At 36.1% G+C, this 16,385-nt stretch overlaps 1 protein-coding gene and 1 pseudogene across 7 annotated transcripts in view; both read right to left on the bottom strand.

The window, feature by feature from the left end:
• Positions 1-16,385, bottom strand: part of CNOT4 (CCR4-NOT transcription complex subunit 4) — a 148,912-nt gene that overhangs the window by 38,001 nt on the left and 94,526 nt on the right. For 4 of the 7 annotated variants that reach the window (XM_070465350.1, XM_070465344.1, XM_070465359.1 and 1 more), the window contains exon 7: positions 15,946-16,079. In XM_070465350.1, coding sequence (XP_070321451.1) covers positions 15,946-16,079 — 134 coding nt within the window. The remainder of the gene's footprint in view (positions 1-15,945; positions 16,080-16,385) is intronic. The other 3 variants (XM_070465355.1, XM_070465364.1, XM_070465376.1) reach the window with 1 other exon arrangement.
• LOC139033289 (signal transducer and activator of transcription 2 pseudogene) lies at positions 92-8,389 on the bottom strand (annotated as a pseudogene).

Genomic DNA, 16,385 nt, shown 5'->3' with positions numbered 1-16,385 from the left:
TTCTGTGACTTGTGGATAGAGTCTTTTGATTCATAATATTTTTAAGTTTTCATGAAGTCCAATTTATCTATTTTTTCTTTTGTTACCTGTGTTTTTGGTGTTATATCCAGGAAATCACTGCCAAATTCAATGTCATCAGGTTTATCCTACATTTTCTCTTAAGGTTTTTTTGGGGGGCAAGGGGGTGTTTAAGGTCTTAAATTTAGGTGCTAGATCCATTTTGAATTGGTGTTAGGTAGGCAACCCACTTTATTCACTTTTGCATGTGAATATCCAGTTTTCCCAGAACCATTTGTTGAAAAGATTGTCCTATCCCCAGTAGTCTGGTCTTGGTGACCTTGTCAAAAATCATTTGGCTATATATGAGTTAATATTTATGAGCTCTCTATTTTACTGGTCTGTAAACTATCTTTATGTCAATATCATACTATTTTGATTAATGCAGCTTTGTATAAGTTCTGAAATCAGGGAGTTTGGGTGCTACAGTTTTATTCTTCTTGTTCAAGATTATATTGGCTATTTGTCCCTTGAGATTCTGTATGAATTTAGGATGGATTTTTTCATCTGTTAAAAACTCTGGGATTTTTGACAGGACTGGGATCTGTAGACAGCTTTGGGTAGAACTGACATTTTAATATTAAGTATCCCAAGCCATAAACATTGGTCTTTTCATTTATTTATGTGTCTTTTAAAATTTCTTTCAGCAATGTTTCATATTCTTATACATACATATGCATGAGTGCATATGTGCTAAGTCACTTCAGCCATGTATTTTATTCTTCTTATTGTGAATGAACTTGCTTTTGTAATTTCATTTCAGATTGTTCACTGTTCATGTACAGAAATGCATATGATTTCTGTATGTTAACTTCATATACTGCCACACTGTTGAATTCATTTACCAGTTTTAACAGGTGTGTATGTGTGTCTCTCTGTGTGTAATCATTAGGATTTTCTACATATAAAGCCATACCATCTGCACAGAGATAACTTTATGTATTCTTTTCCAATTTACATGCTCCTTCTTTTTCTCAGCCAGTTGCTATGGCTAGAAAATGCAATGCTGTGTTGAAGAGAAGTAGTGGAAGAAGGCATCCCATTCTTGCCTTATTCCTCGTCTCAGGAAAAGCTTTCAATCTTGCCACCATTGAGTATGATGTTCTGTTTGGTTTTTCACATATGGTTCTTACTATGCTGAAGTGGCTTCCTTCTATTTCTAGGTTGTTAACTGTTTTTGTCACAAGAGTGTTTGTGTCTGATGCTCCTTTTGCATCAGTTGAGAGGATCATTTGGCTTTTAACCTACATTCTGTTGATATGGCATATTGTACTGTTCAAGTTTCATACATTAGACCATCCTTGCATTTCAGGAATAAATCACACTTGGTCTTGGTATTTAATCTTTTCAATGTGCTGAACTCTGTAAGTATTCTGTTAAAGATATGTACATCAATGTTCATTAGGAGTTTGAAGTTTTCTTACAGTGTCTTTGGCTTTGGTTATCATGGTAATGTTGGTCTCACAGAATGAATTAGGAATCATTCTCCTCTCTTCAATTTTGGGGAAAAGCCTGAAAAAGACTGCTATTAGCTCTCCCTTAAATACTTGGTAGAATTCAATAATTGAGCCATTAGGTCCAGAACTTTTCTTTGGTGGGAAGTTTTTAATTACTAATTCAATATGCTAACTGGTTATACATCTATTCATGCTTTCTATTTCTTTGTAATACAGTCATGGTAGGTTTTGTGTTTCTTGGAATCATTTCATCCAGGTTATTCAAGTTGTTGGCATACAACTGTTTACAGTACTTTCATATTTATTTCTGGAGAATTTGTAGCAATGTTCCCACTTCAATTTCTTATGTTAGTAATTTGAGACATTCTTTTTTTTCTCAGTTTACCTAGCTAAAGTTTTGTCAGTTTTGTTGATATTTTTGAGGAGCCAACTTTTGGTTTCCTCAATTTTCTCCACTGTTTTTCTATACTCTATTTCACTTATCTCTGCTCTAATCTTTCTTATTTTCTTCCTTCTGCTAGCTTTGGGCTTATTTGTTCATTTTCCAGCTCCTTAAACTGAGAGGTCAGATAGTTGACTTGGGATATTTTTTATTTTTTAATGTAATATAGCACTTAGAGCTATAAATTTCGCCCTTAGCACCACTTTTGCTCCTTTCCAGAAGTTTCGGTAGGCTGTGTTTTCATTTTCATTCATCCAAGTATTTTAATTTCCTTGTAATGTCTTTTTGAACCCATTAGTTGTTCAAGTGTTAATTTCCACACTTATGAATTTTCCAGGTTTCCTTTTGTTAATGATTTCTAACTTTATGCCACTGTGTTCAGAAAAGATACTTGGTATATTCATCTTTTTATATCTACTGAGACTTGATTTGTGGCCTAACACATGGTCTATCTTGGAAAATGTCCCATGTACATTTGAGAAGAATGTGTATTCTGTTGTTGAACAAGAACACAAACATATACAGAACAGGGTACAGTGTTATGAATATGTTTGTGTTGTTTAAATCCTCTCCTTATCTTTTGTCTGGTTGTTTAATCCACTACTGTGAGTGGGGTACTGAAGTCTCCAGCTAGGATTGCAGAACTATTTCTCCCCTCAATTCTGTCAGGTTTTGCTTCATATATTTTGGTCACTAAGTGTGTAAATGTTTATCATTGTTCTATCTTCTTGCTGTACTGAAGCTTTTATTAATATCTAATGTCCTTTTTTGTCTCATTAACCTTTTTTATTTGAAGTCTATTTTGTCTGATATTAGTAGTAGTTTTTGTTTAGTTGCTAGTGGTTTCTGACTCTTTTGTGACTCCACAGACTGTAGCCTGCCAGGTTTCTCTGTCCATGGAATATTAGTAGCCACTTTTAATCTTTTTTGATTCCTATTTGCATGGAATATCTTTTCCCATTCTTTCGGTTTCAGCCTGTTTGTGACTTTGGGTCAAAAGTGAGCCTCTAAGAGCATGTTGCTGGACTATGTATTTTCATCCATTCTGCCAATCTCTTTTGAATGGAGAACTGAACTCATTTACATTTAATATAATTGGCAGTAAGAAGTTATTTATGTCATCATGCCATTTGTTTTCTATATGTCTTATAGGCTCCCCCCCCATTTATTGCATTATTATCTTCTTTTATGTTTAGCTTATTTTTCTGTAGTGAAATGTTTCTCACTTCCTTTTGTGTATATTCTAGAGTTCTTTGTTGCTATCATGGGAATTACATTTAACATCCTAAAGTCACAAAAGTCTACCTTAAACTTACACTAACTTAATAATATACCAAAACTCATAGCTCCTTCCCTAGCCCTTTTGGTTACTGATGTCACAAAATTGTATCTTCATACATTGTGTGCCCCCAATAATTCTTCTGAATGCAGTTTCTTAAATTATGTGGAAAACAAGATTTGAAGTCACAAAGCAGAGTAATATTAGCTTTTACACTAAAGTACTGGATCTTAAAGGTACTGATCTTAAATAAGGTCTACAGGAAGAAAAAAGCATAGTTACAAACCATTGTTATAACACTAGGTTTACTTTTATTGAGATCTTTATTTCTCCATACACCTCTGGGGTACTGTTTAATGTCTTTTTATTTCATCTTGCAAGACTCCTTGAGTTTTTCTTGCAGGGCAGGTTTAGAGGTCCTGAATTCCCTTAGCTTCTGTTTATTTGGAAATATCTTAGTGTCTCCCTCACTCTTTGAAAACAGTTTTTCTAGACAGAAGATTCTTGGTTGGTGTATATATATATTTTCTTTATAGCACTTTGAGTCTATCAGCCCACTGCCTTCTGGCCTCCAAAGTTTCTAATAAGCAATCTGCTGATAATGTTACTGAAGATTCCCTTCTATGGATGATTTGCTTCTCCTGCTGCTTGCAAGATTCTCTCTTTTGTCCTTTGCCCTCTCTGATTATACTGTCTCAAGTATCTCACTGTGGGTCTCTGAGTTCACCTTAATTGGAATTTGTTAAGCTTCTTGGATGCTTATACTCAGCAGACTTGGGAAGTTTTCAGTCATTATCTCTTCAAATATTCTCTCTGCATCTCTCTTCTCCTCTCAACTCCAATAATGCATCTGCTGGTCCCCTGGAGTCCTATAAGTCCCTTAGGCTGTTCACCTTTCCTCAGTCTTTTGTATGTTCCTCAGACTAGATAATGTCCATCACCCTATCTTTAAGTTTGCTGATTCTTTCTGTCTTCTCAAATCTGTCTTTGAATCCTCCGTAGTAATTTTTGTTTCAATTATTGTATTTTCAGCTCCAGAATTTTTTTTCAGTTTCTTTTAAATTTTTCTACCTTTTATTGATGTTCCACTTTTCTTCATCCATCACTTTTCTTTCTCCACATCTTTCCTTACTTCTTTAAGAATCTGTAAGAGTTACTTTAAAGACTGTCCAGTATATCTGCCATTTAGGTCTTTTCCAAAGACAGTTTCTGTTGATTTATTATTTTCTTTTGAACGGACCATTCTTTTCTGTTTCTTTGTATGCCTTCTGATTTTTTTGTTTAACACTGTCCATTTGAATCTATCTAGTAACATGGTACCTCTGGAAATCCCCCCTTTCCCCAGTGTTTGCTCTTTTTGTTATCAGCTGCTTTTTTTCTTTTTTTCTTTTTTGATTGTTGCAGGCTGTCTCTGTACTGAGAATTAGTCTTAGCTGCAAACTTAAGGTCTTCTCAGGTCTTTTTTGAGCCTTCCCTGGACATGTAGAGTAAGTTTCTAATTTTTTCCTTATATGTAGCTGTTTTTGAATGTCCTAGTCTTTAATTCCCAGTTCCCAAAAGGAGAAAAAGCAAAAATTAAAGGGGTATGGCAAGTGGGTATCAGTCCATCAAATTCTCTAGAAATCACTTCAGTCAGAGAGGAAGGGACTTTTAACTATGAGAGGAGATAGAACAATGCTTGCCTGCCTCTCTATCTGCACCTGTGATCAGAAGCCAGGATTAGCAATCAGAGCAGAGAGCCTCGATATTTGAAGACATGGTCCACTTTGTCTATCCTGTCTTCCACAAGCTATAGGCAAGCTGCTCTAGGAACATGTACATAGCACCTGCCATGTGGCTGGGGCTGGGGGCTGGGAGCTACTGTGCTAAGAGTGGAAGTTGACCAAAAGTTCCCTGAAAGTTGCAAGCCTTCAAAAGACCTCAAGAATAGTTTCATTAGACAGATTATGCAAGTGCAATTGTTGTCCAGGTGGAGAGACTGATTCCTGTTGCTATCTACTGTCACCTTCCCCAAATTTGCACTGTTCTTTCACTAGGGAATAAGGGCTTAAAAATGAGAGGAAGGAGTAGTCATAGAAACAGAAAGATGAGAGCAAGATTTCACAAAAGGAAATTTCAGGGTCTTTATCTTGGTCCACCTCCTCGATTACCACCATTAGAAAGCACTAAATAATAATTTTCAACTTAGATAAGGTCAATCTTGCTAATGTCAAGGGTAATATATGAAAATATAGCATTCAGAATTAAACCTTGAGATTGTTTTGGATTACAGTTGATTAGAATACTTTATAGCATCTTTTCCACCATACCAACTGCAGTTTCATAAACAGTGATTCACAAATACTTATCACTTTACTCGGGAAGGTCTTATCAAAGATCTCTAGATCAAAATCTTTATATCAGTGTCATCAATTCAAAGACAGCTACTGAAATATCAGGATCAGGGCAAGATTTAGTAAGCTTAAGTCCCATTCAATTTTAGTATATTCTTCAATTTATTTTAAGAATAATTAACAAATTCAAGGAATAATAGATGACAGCTTTAGGAATAAGGATATAACTAGAAAGTTTTTTGTTTTGTGGGTTGTAAAAAAAAAATTTTTTGTTATGTAAAACACATGGGTCAATTAAAATTAAACTTGCCATAGTAAGTGCAACTATCAGTGTCAAAACGGAAAATGAAGATGGGGGAGTCCTCACAAATGAATGTATAAACTCAACAGAAAGAAAAGGTACACTTCCCAAGTCTAACTGCAATAAATGTACACTTCTCGCACTCTGATGGCTGAACAGAAAACACGTATCTCAGAGTTACCACTAACCAGTCAAAGTTCTCACAACTCCACTGGGATCAGGTGTCCAAATTCCTTCTTCATTATGCTCTGTCATACTAATAAAATTTGTTGTTTTACATTCAACATGTAAAACCATGCCATTATCATGCCAAGAAGGTTAAGAAAGGAAAGCAAACATAAATATCACATTTACTAATGAAGATAGAGACCTATTTCTTAGGGTTCCCTGGGAATGACTCTTGAACAGGCTCCAGCTCCAGTTCAGGTCCTGGGTTTAGTTCTGGCATTCTTTGTGATATCTTGCCTAAAGTAGGCTCCACTGCTGGCCCCAGATCCAGCCCTGCTCAAGCAATGACTCTAACTTTAGGCTTAGCTCTGGCACCCTGTGCCAGTCTGGGCTCCCCCTTTAATGATTCCAGTTCTGGCTCTAGTGGTTGTTTTAGCTCATCCACTTGTCTGTTAGAGACGACAATGAATCTCTGTTTCAGGTATTTCCTCTGTTCCTAAAAATTAACTTCCTCCTATAATAGCACCCAAAATTCTCATCCCTGGGGCTTCAGGAGTGGAGGAAGTACAGCAGGCTCTCAGGTAAGTTTGCCTCAAAGACGCTGTTAGTAGTTGATGACTTCAGCTAGCAAGAATGATGGGAGCACATTCCTGGTGCTGATGCAGGGCTGCACGTCATCATCATTCAACTAGGAGCAGATACTGCCCCCTTCCAGTGACTCACTGAAGCGCAGCAGCAAAGTGCCAGAGATGGTGTTCAGAAGCTGGCATCCCTGGCAGTGCTGGAAAAGAACTGCTGATTCTAGGGGTCTGAACTGACCAGACTGAACCAAAGAATCAAGGACCAGGCAATCAAGAGTAGGTTCACATTAGGAATAATCATTAAAAAGAGGGTGTCTGTTTTCAGCTTCTGCTTCAGATCCTGGTAGTTGTATCCAACCATGAAGTTGATAATATGCACTTCTTGTTGAACCCAGCAGTCCCCTACTGTTGCCCTTTCCAGAACCACCTGAACACTGCTCCGGAGCCAGGGAGCCAAAGATCCAAATTAAAATCTGAGTCTGCTTTTTCTTGGGGCACAAAGTTTTCTGGTTTGAAGTCAGAATGTTGAACTTCTATAAACTTTGTACAGCTGGTCATCAACATCCCTGGGTCCCATCTATTCAGATTCAAGAATATTCAGAGGAGAAAAAATTCCAAAAAAGTTCCAAAAAGCAAACTTGGCTTTCTCTTGTGCCAGCAACTATTCACCTAGCATTTACATCGCATTAGGTATCATAAGTAATCCAGAGATGATTTAAAGTATACACGAGGATGTGTGTAGGTTATGTGCAAATATCACACCATTTTATATAAGGGACTTGAGCCTTTGAGGATTTTGGCATCCTAAGGAATCAATCCTCATGAATATCAAGGGAGACTTCCACAGTCAGTGACCCACAGCCTTCCTGGAATCTGTTCAGCAGCCTTGTTTGAACAGTAAACTTCCTCCCAGCCTTGAGGATGAGGGACCAATGGGGAGTTCAGGAATTGCACGGCTGGGTTTCTACCAAAAAGGCTTTGTGGAATAGACGTAAAAGCAACTCTGTGTATGGGACCTTTCACAGGTCCGCCCCTTGGGTCAGAGGGTTGTCCTGATATATAATCGAGCAACTCAATTCCATCAGCTTCTTTAGGTGAAACAACAGCTTAGCTGTGAACATTTCTCCAGCCGATCCAGCCAATGGTCTGGGGGGCTGCACTGCAGGCGTTGTGCTGCTGGACATTCCATGCCTCCAACTTCAACAGCAATACTTTAATTAGGGTAACTGTCCCAGTAGTCCTTTGGAGGCATCCAACACCTCCTTATCCCTTTAGTCCAGTTCACTGAGAATTTCCTGAAAAAGCTGCTGCTGTCTGGTCTGACAGGGGTCCAAAAAGGGTATCTTCACTGGGTCTGGCTCTTATTTTGGAGGCAAAAGACATCCTGCTGGCATTTCAGTTGGCTGATGGATTTTACCAGTTCCTCCATCAAGCCCTTAATTCCAGGGTCCAGGACTCAATCTCATGCTGCTGGCTTTCCATAGGTTCTTTGAGGTCTGCCTCTCCTTGCTTCGACTGAGCCCTTTGAGCCTGGAGCAGAATTAAAGAGATCAAAGATCATCTCAGCCAATTACGTATGGCCCCAAGAAAGGCCAGAAATGTCCCAACAGAATTTTGGCAAGTTGGGCTGTAGTAACAAACACGCAAGGTCCTGGCTGCAGTAGCTACACTCATAGTTCAGTTGGCTTAAGAAGTGGAAGAACAGCATGTTAGCCTTGGTATCATCATTGTCCAGTAACAATATGAAGAGAGAGAAATCAAGACACCCGAATCACACAGTTGACTGATAAGCACTGGTTTCAAGTGGGATTAGGAAATTCTAATAGGTTGTTAGGGTTCATAAAAAGTGAAACCTAAGAAAGGGAAGAGGATCTGAAGAGCCTCTTGATAAAAGTGAAAGAGGAGAGTGAAAAAGCTGATTTAAAACTCAATATTCAAGAAACAAAGATCATGGCATCCAGTCCCATCATTTCATGGCAAACAGATGGGGAAACAGTGACAGACTTTACTTTCTTGGACTTCAAAATCACTGCAGATGATGGCTGCAGTCATGAAATTAAAATACGCTGCTCCTTCCAAGAAAAGCTATGACCAACCTAGACAGCATATTAAAAATAACAGACATTACTTTGCTGACAAAGGTCTGTCTAATCAAAGCTATGGTTTTTCCAGTAGTCAGGTAGGAGTTGGATTATAAAAAAAGCTGAGCGCCAAAGAATTGATGCTTTTGAACTGTGGTGTTGGAGAAGACTCTTGAGAGTCCCTTGGACTACAAAGCAGTCCATCCTAAAGGAGATCAGTCCTGAATATTCACTGGAAGAACTGATGCTGAAGCTGAAACTCCAATACTCTGGCTATCTGATGTGAAGAACTGACTCATTGGAAAAGGCCCTGATGCTGGGAAAGATTGAAGGCAGGAGGAGAAGGGGATGACAGAGGATGAGATGATTGGATGGCATCATCAACTCGATGGACATGACTTTGAGCAAGCTCCGGGAATTGGTGATGGACAAGGAAGCTGGGTGTGCTACAGTCCATGGGGTCACAAAGAGTCAGACATGACTGAGTGACTGAACTGAACAGAAGTTAGGTTTCACAATGCAGTCAAGGTATTATTTCTAGAAGGTAATGCTGTGTGTATAAATCCCTGTAGATAAAAATTTGTAAACATGTTTTCATACAGTCTCACTAAAAATTTTTTTAAAATTCTAGTCCTAAATAGTTCTGAAATCTATGGTGAAATTACAGATTTCTCAGGAGTAAATATTTTCCAGTTAACCCAACAGTTGCAATCTGGTGCTATGGAGCTTTGCAAAATATAAACATTTACATTTATTTATTTAAAGTATAGAGTCTTTATCTAGATTCTGTCCTTGGAGATTCTGACTCAGTCCAAATTGAGATATTTGGTGTCTGATGATCACTGTTCTAGTGGAAAAGGAATACAGTGAAAAAGTATCAAGTCTCCTCAAAGTCTCTGATATCATTAGGCTTTAGAGCCAGAAGGAATCATTAACATCAAATTTAAATACTGTTTTACAGTTAAAGAAACCAAATTCACAACTATCTGCAACAAAGTGCCTCTCTCTGGATCTTCAGATGTGCAGCCAACTTTGCTAGCTTCTAACTGGCCCAATGGGCAATTTTTGAGTTTGATTTCCTTTAATTTCCTTGGTGGTGACACCAACCAAATTCCTAAAGATAGTCTCTTGGCTGCTTTCTAAAAATTATAACATAAAACAAGCAGTTATGTAGTAGAAGAAACAAAGAAAACATCATTTTCAAGGACCGGGAGTTGGATAAGAAAAATAGTGAGGTTTAGTTTCCTGGTTTATCATATTCAAAAGATAAAAACAGTCTTCAAGTTTGTACTAATTTTTGTTGCATTTTGAATATAAAGTAAAATTTAAGGCAAATGTCAATAAAATGGACATTTCCAAATTTCTGTCGTGTTATTATACACCCAAGTACATACTTATACTGCCTCCTAAATATTCCCTTATTCATTGAGAATAATTCACTTTAATTTTTCATGCTTGCCAAAGTCTTAAATAACTGAGATAAACACTTGCTGCTGCAAAGGACAAATTTAAGTTACAGACAGGAAGCTTGCTTTTAAAGAGTTTATTTTGATACAGGGGCTTCAAATACACATTGACACTAAAATTACTTTGCTAGTAAAATATGGCCACATCTTAAGTTACATGACACAATTAACATGGGCAAGAAAATAATGCCTCAGTAAACCTAGACTGACTGTAGTTGGCAAGTATGATTCTAACTGCAAGTTTCTCATAACTGCAGGACATACCAAATATGAAAGAAAATAAATGCTTTTATTACTGGTAAGCACAAAAATTAATTATCCTTAATATTAAAACTGAAAGATGGACATCCACCATCCTAAACATCGCAGACTACTGCAAGCTTTCAAAAACAAAGGGCAAAATCTCCATCTATTCAGTATAATTTTGTATTTCAGTAATAAAGTTTGATCTTAAAAAGATATTTGACATGTCTTTTCTTCTAAGAAATAAAGGCACCAAAAACTTCAATCTCTAACCCATTCCTACCAATCCCCACCCTCCTCCTCCCTTCCTCGCACTTATTACAACCACCCTCCGGAAAAAATACCTGTGGCTCTCTAAACTTTTTGAAAATAGTCTACTTCAGAGGAGCAAGATACCGGAGCTGACTGACTAGTTTTCCAGAACCTATGTGCACATGTGCAGTAACTTTATATATCCAAATATATCATGGGATAAGTAAGATTTCTTAAGAAAAATAAGGAAAGACTGATAATTCAGAAAAATCTCATAATTCATGAATTTTAATATAAATACCCAATTTTAGCAAACTTTACCACCTACTTAATTTAACAGTAAGCAGCCTTAGCTTTAAACAAAAATAAAAGTTCGGAACGGTAAATAATTTACCTACTTCAAAAGAGGGAATGCCTTACTGGGGGTCCACTTTACAAAAACAATGTAGGCTATCTTTCATGACACTTGTCCATACTTTGAGAATTACTGCTTTATACTGCTCCTGAATTCACCTCTATAGGTATCAACACACATCAGTAATTTATAACTATTTTTAGGTCATGGATCCTCCCTCCAGAAAAGTATACACACACACACAATTTTACATAAGATTTCAGAGTCTGCAAGTATTCAGAAGTCTATACATGACTTAACACGTTCTACTCAAGACTATTTTATACAGTTATCTGGACCATATCCTTTCTAAATTTCAGGGGTTTACCAAATTATATTAGGACAGAAGAATACGATTCAGGCAGTGTCTACTTCCATTCTGTTAAATAAATAAGGCACTCTCATTATGCCTTCAGTCTATCAGAGCTTATATTTGACTTTCAACACAAATATAGCTACATATAGTTTTAAAAATATACCTTTTCCTTCAATGTGATAAAACAGACAAGTTTCTAGAGAAATTGTCTTTTCACTGTTTCTTTAGCTTATCCTCTACTGCCACCAGTCTGTGATTTAGGGAAGGTTTTGCTTAAACCTTCCCTGAGATTAATAGTACATCCATTATATTTATCCTGAGGTATAAGCCTTAAGTATCAGAGATCTTCAAGGTCAAACTACATATAGTTATGGCATAGTTTAACTGATTTAGTTTGATTCACACTGGAGTTTTTAATTCAGGTTAGAGTCTTAAATTTCGCCTCTCCTACGTTGAGAAATGGCAGAGTGGAAGAATGAACTTGGGCTTAAAACTGACAGAGACTTTTGATCAGAATCTGGTCTATCACTTACTCATAGAGGATACTGGTAAATTACCTAAACTCTCTGAGATTTAGTATTCTTGCCAGCAGTAAGATAACAATGATGTCTACCACACAGAACTACTAAAGAGATCAGATGAACACAGAAGACATCAAATTTTTATTCAACCTTCTTTCTACCTAAATCTAAAGCTGAACATCTCAATTCCTTCAATGATGTCTTCTCTGAGTCACAACATCAAGTCATAAACTTGACTTGCGTGATCTGCACATTCCATAATCTGTCCCCCAAAGTAAGTAGACCTACGCACTGTCCTGGGCATATAGCAGCCATTTAGCTATTACTACCCTGTCTAAGTCTTCAATTGGTGCACAAATAGTACCTCAATGTAAATAAAGGTTATTTCAAAGCCCCGAACTTAAAAACAGAATATCCAGTCCTTAAGAATCACAACTGCATAACTCCCTTACTTCCCCTTCTCTACATCTGTATTCATCATTTCAAAGTAACTAATAGAAAAACAGCGTATCCACAGTCAAAACCCAAGCTGATTGATACACTCTCAAACCCATAATAATGGAGGGATGTGTGTGAAGAACAAATGATACACACCCTCTAATTAATTATTCATTTAAGTGATACAGGAATAAGACATATTACAGAAAATTTCACTTACTAACATTAATGTGTATCAAGGGACCATGATGGGGTTCAGTGATGATTAGTAGTTATGATATTCTTAATATTTATAATCTGGCTTAATTACAAATGAGAAAAGTACATTTCAGTTTAATGTCAATCTATAAATTTTCAAGTTTTGCTTTCTTGAAATTCTTCTAGAACTGCTACTCACTACACAGCAATGCCAAGAAAAGAGGAAAAGGGGCCATTCTTTTTGTCCCTAGAAAGTTTAATTCTCAACTCGAATAAGAAAAATGTTCTCTCTCTTGGGCAGGACCATAGAAAGAGTTGTACTGCTCTTCATTCTAACTTGGCAGGACTTCCCTGAGGGGAGAAGAAAACTTGTCTACAAATACATCCCTACCTGTACCCTGTACGGTGGTAAGGTACAAGTGGAGACCAAAGCAGACGTTCAGTAATATTGACAGTCAAACTGACTCTCTGGCAGGAGTCAGCATGCAAAGAAAATAAGCTACAGGAGCTTGCCAAACAAAACAAAACACCAATAACTCTATGTAACCTGGGCCATCAACTGTCTTTAATAAATCCTGGGGGGTTGGGGGGTGCACCTTGCATTAAATAAACAAACAAACAAAAACCCTTCTCCCTCTCTCAAAAATCCTTCACATATCATGTACTTATGTTAAGCAAAGGTAACCATGTCAAAACTTATTTTGGTCCCAGCTGAAGTTCAGTTGCACTGATTTTGGGCAAAGTTACTAAATGGGTATACTGTTTCAATTCCCCCCTTTTCTTTTTTTCCCCTACAACTTGTGGTTGCTATGATACTCCTCTCCTGTAACTGAAACAATTATAAATGTGCTCTGACTATACTTTATATGAAGGCAAAGTCAATGAAATATTAGTAAATCTATATTAATAAGTGATCACAAAAACATAAGTTAAAGACAGCTAACTACTGTTAAAATGCTGAAAAGACATGTTGGTAAATTCCAATTTTCACTTCTAATATAAAGAAAAAAGTCCAAAAAATTAAAAATAATAAGGTGTTTTCATATTGTGATTATACCACTTTCTGACACTGTTGCTTAATTTTTAGTTCCTAGGGATTCTTAGACAGGAAGAGGTGATGGTAGGAGATCTGATTTAAAAATGCAGGGAAAAGACCAAAAAAAAAAAACTTTCCTGGGCAACACAGAAGACTTAAGTATTTTGAAACAAATAGACTTGGTCAACTAACAGGGGAAGCTAGCCTATATACTGCACAGAAAACACTTCAATACACCAATAAAACATGGCAAAGAGATATGAATTCACGATGCATAAGAAGTTCATTATATTAAGCAAATATAAATTAAAACAAAAAAGATTTTATCAAAATTGGCAAATGTGCAGAAAAAATACTTAATTCAAGGAAATACTCATAATCATTGACTTAGCAGTTCTAAGAGCATCAAAACTATAACCAAAATGTTTACATGAAAAAATATTTATCACAGTATTATAAATAATAGCACCAAAATGAAAGTAAGATAATATACACCAGCAGGAGATTGGTTTAATAAGTGTGCAATACTCACATATAATGGAATACTACACAGTCATAAAAATTATGTTTTCATAACATGGGAAAGTATTCATAATAATGGGTATTAAGTTTTAAAATGTAACAAATCAATGCAATTTTCTGTATATATACATTCACAGGAAGGAAAAGGACTACAAGGAAATATACACTGTAAGGAAGATACACCAAATCATTTTAGTGAAAACATCTGAGTATTGAGATCACATACAATATCTACTTTCTTCTTTATGCATTTGTATATTTTTCAGCTCTCCTTCAATAGAAACATTACTTTTATATTCAGGGAATAACAGATGTTGTCACAAAGAGATAATCTAAATTTTACATTTCTGCTCTGCATTCTCTAGGGACTATAAACCCAGAACATGACTTTAATTAGAATAACAAAACTTTTAATGAGAATAAAGACATGCATTTAAAAGCATCTGAAATAAATTTTTACTACAAATTCTTACATAATGTACTACAGAGTTAGCAACCAATGAGGTAAATAACAGCATAGGTTCTTAATAAAATAAACATATGGGTGGGTACAAAAAGATCAATGGAAAGGGTCAAAGTTTATCAACCCCCAAAGATTTTAGACTTAACTTTTATCCTTAGCTTTGATAAAATAAATTTCATGTAGTTTATTATATAATAATTTTACATTTTTCTCTATGGCCACCTATATATTTATATATATATATATATATATATATATATATATATGTACATATGTGTGTACAAATAAAAGGAAGTTTTTAAATTTGAATTGCCTTTATAAATAATCTTTACTATCAAAGTGAATAAACTTAACAAGGACTTCCAAGAATTTAAATATAAGAATAAGTTTTGAAGAAACTGACTCTAACAACAATCCATGTGGTTATTATAACTATGCTTAAAAATGGCCCTTACATTATTCTAGTGTTAAATAGACATGGGACTGTAATGGGACTATGTAATACCCAGACCTTTAAAGCATCACTTAAACAAATTTAACTTTGGAATAAATTTTTTAAAAAAGAAAACTGACCTATTTGATTACAACTGTTTACTTTAGATGAATTCACTTTACAGAAGTTAGACTTACCAAATTAAAAAAAAAAAAAAAAGAACACACACCAAGATCCTAACACAGACTTAAGATATATTCAGAATAAAGTGTAACCCCCAAATTATCATTTTTATTAATCATATCATTTTCTGACAGGCCAAAACCAAATACAATCCAAGATGTGACGATCACCATATCAGAATGAGATTCGATACATAAAATTATAAATTTGTTTAAACATGAACAGAATATAGGTCTATGCAAAAACAAGTTGTCTCCAAGATGAAAAAGATCTGTAAATGGGATACCCTCCTCACTCAAGAGGACATTAAGACTTTGGTGATACCTGAGACAAGACAAACATGAGTACTTGTATCCCCAACACAAAACGCTTCAGATTAATACCCTCTGTCCCCTTTACAGTATTTTGTGCCGCCCCCCCCCCCAGCACCCCGCCATTACATCAGGAAGGAAACCTCCATTAGGTGACAAGAGCCTTTTAATAACCCACATCTCTTAATTTCCCTTTTTATCAAGGAGAGTGTTCCTGGGGCTCAGGGTAGTCTGCAAATCAATGCAAAGGGGAAGCATCGAGAGGCTCATCTGAAGTATTACCAGGGAGCAGCAGGCAGCAAACATTCAAACCCAGAAATTGTGACTCAACATTTCCTACAGTACAACAATTCTGCACAAATGACAGACACTGTCAAGAAGGATCCTGCCTGAAAAAGATGCAGAATGAAAAGAGAAGAATGACAGACAGGAAGGTTAAAGTATTTGATTACACTAGTATTGGTACTTACGTATCATACCTCTGCAGTGGTGTCACTTTGTTCTTATTCTTATCAACTGAACCCGTAGACAGTTGAAGGAAATTGGGGTTTAATTTATATAATTCCTGAAGGAGCTTCTGTTCATATTCTTGGTGTTTACCCGCCTAGTGGAAGAAGAAATCAAAACTGCAGTGGGACTCACAAAGTGGCTGGTATAAAATGCTGATGTACTTTTTGAATTATTAAAGCTATCGTAAATAAAATACCTAAGAATTTGTCACAGTGTCAGAGAAACCTGTGAGGAAGATGTCATAGAACTTCTAGACCAATGAAAGTTCTTTCAACAAAACTACACGAGACATATTCCATTAATTAAGCATATCATCAACCACTTTATGTGGAGAAAAAACATATTAACGGACAACATTTTTGCTAGCTTAAAAAACTAGAGGGGCCCTTTTAAATTTACT

The sequence above is a fragment of the Odocoileus virginianus genome, chromosome 1 (assembly GCF_023699985.2).
Source record: "Odocoileus virginianus isolate 20LAN1187 ecotype Illinois chromosome 1, Ovbor_1.2, whole genome shotgun sequence".
Lineage (NCBI taxonomy): Eukaryota > Metazoa > Chordata > Mammalia > Artiodactyla > Cervidae > Odocoileus > Odocoileus virginianus.
Note: the sequence above shows the minus strand (reverse complement) of the source record. Positions and strands in the feature narration are given on the sequence as shown.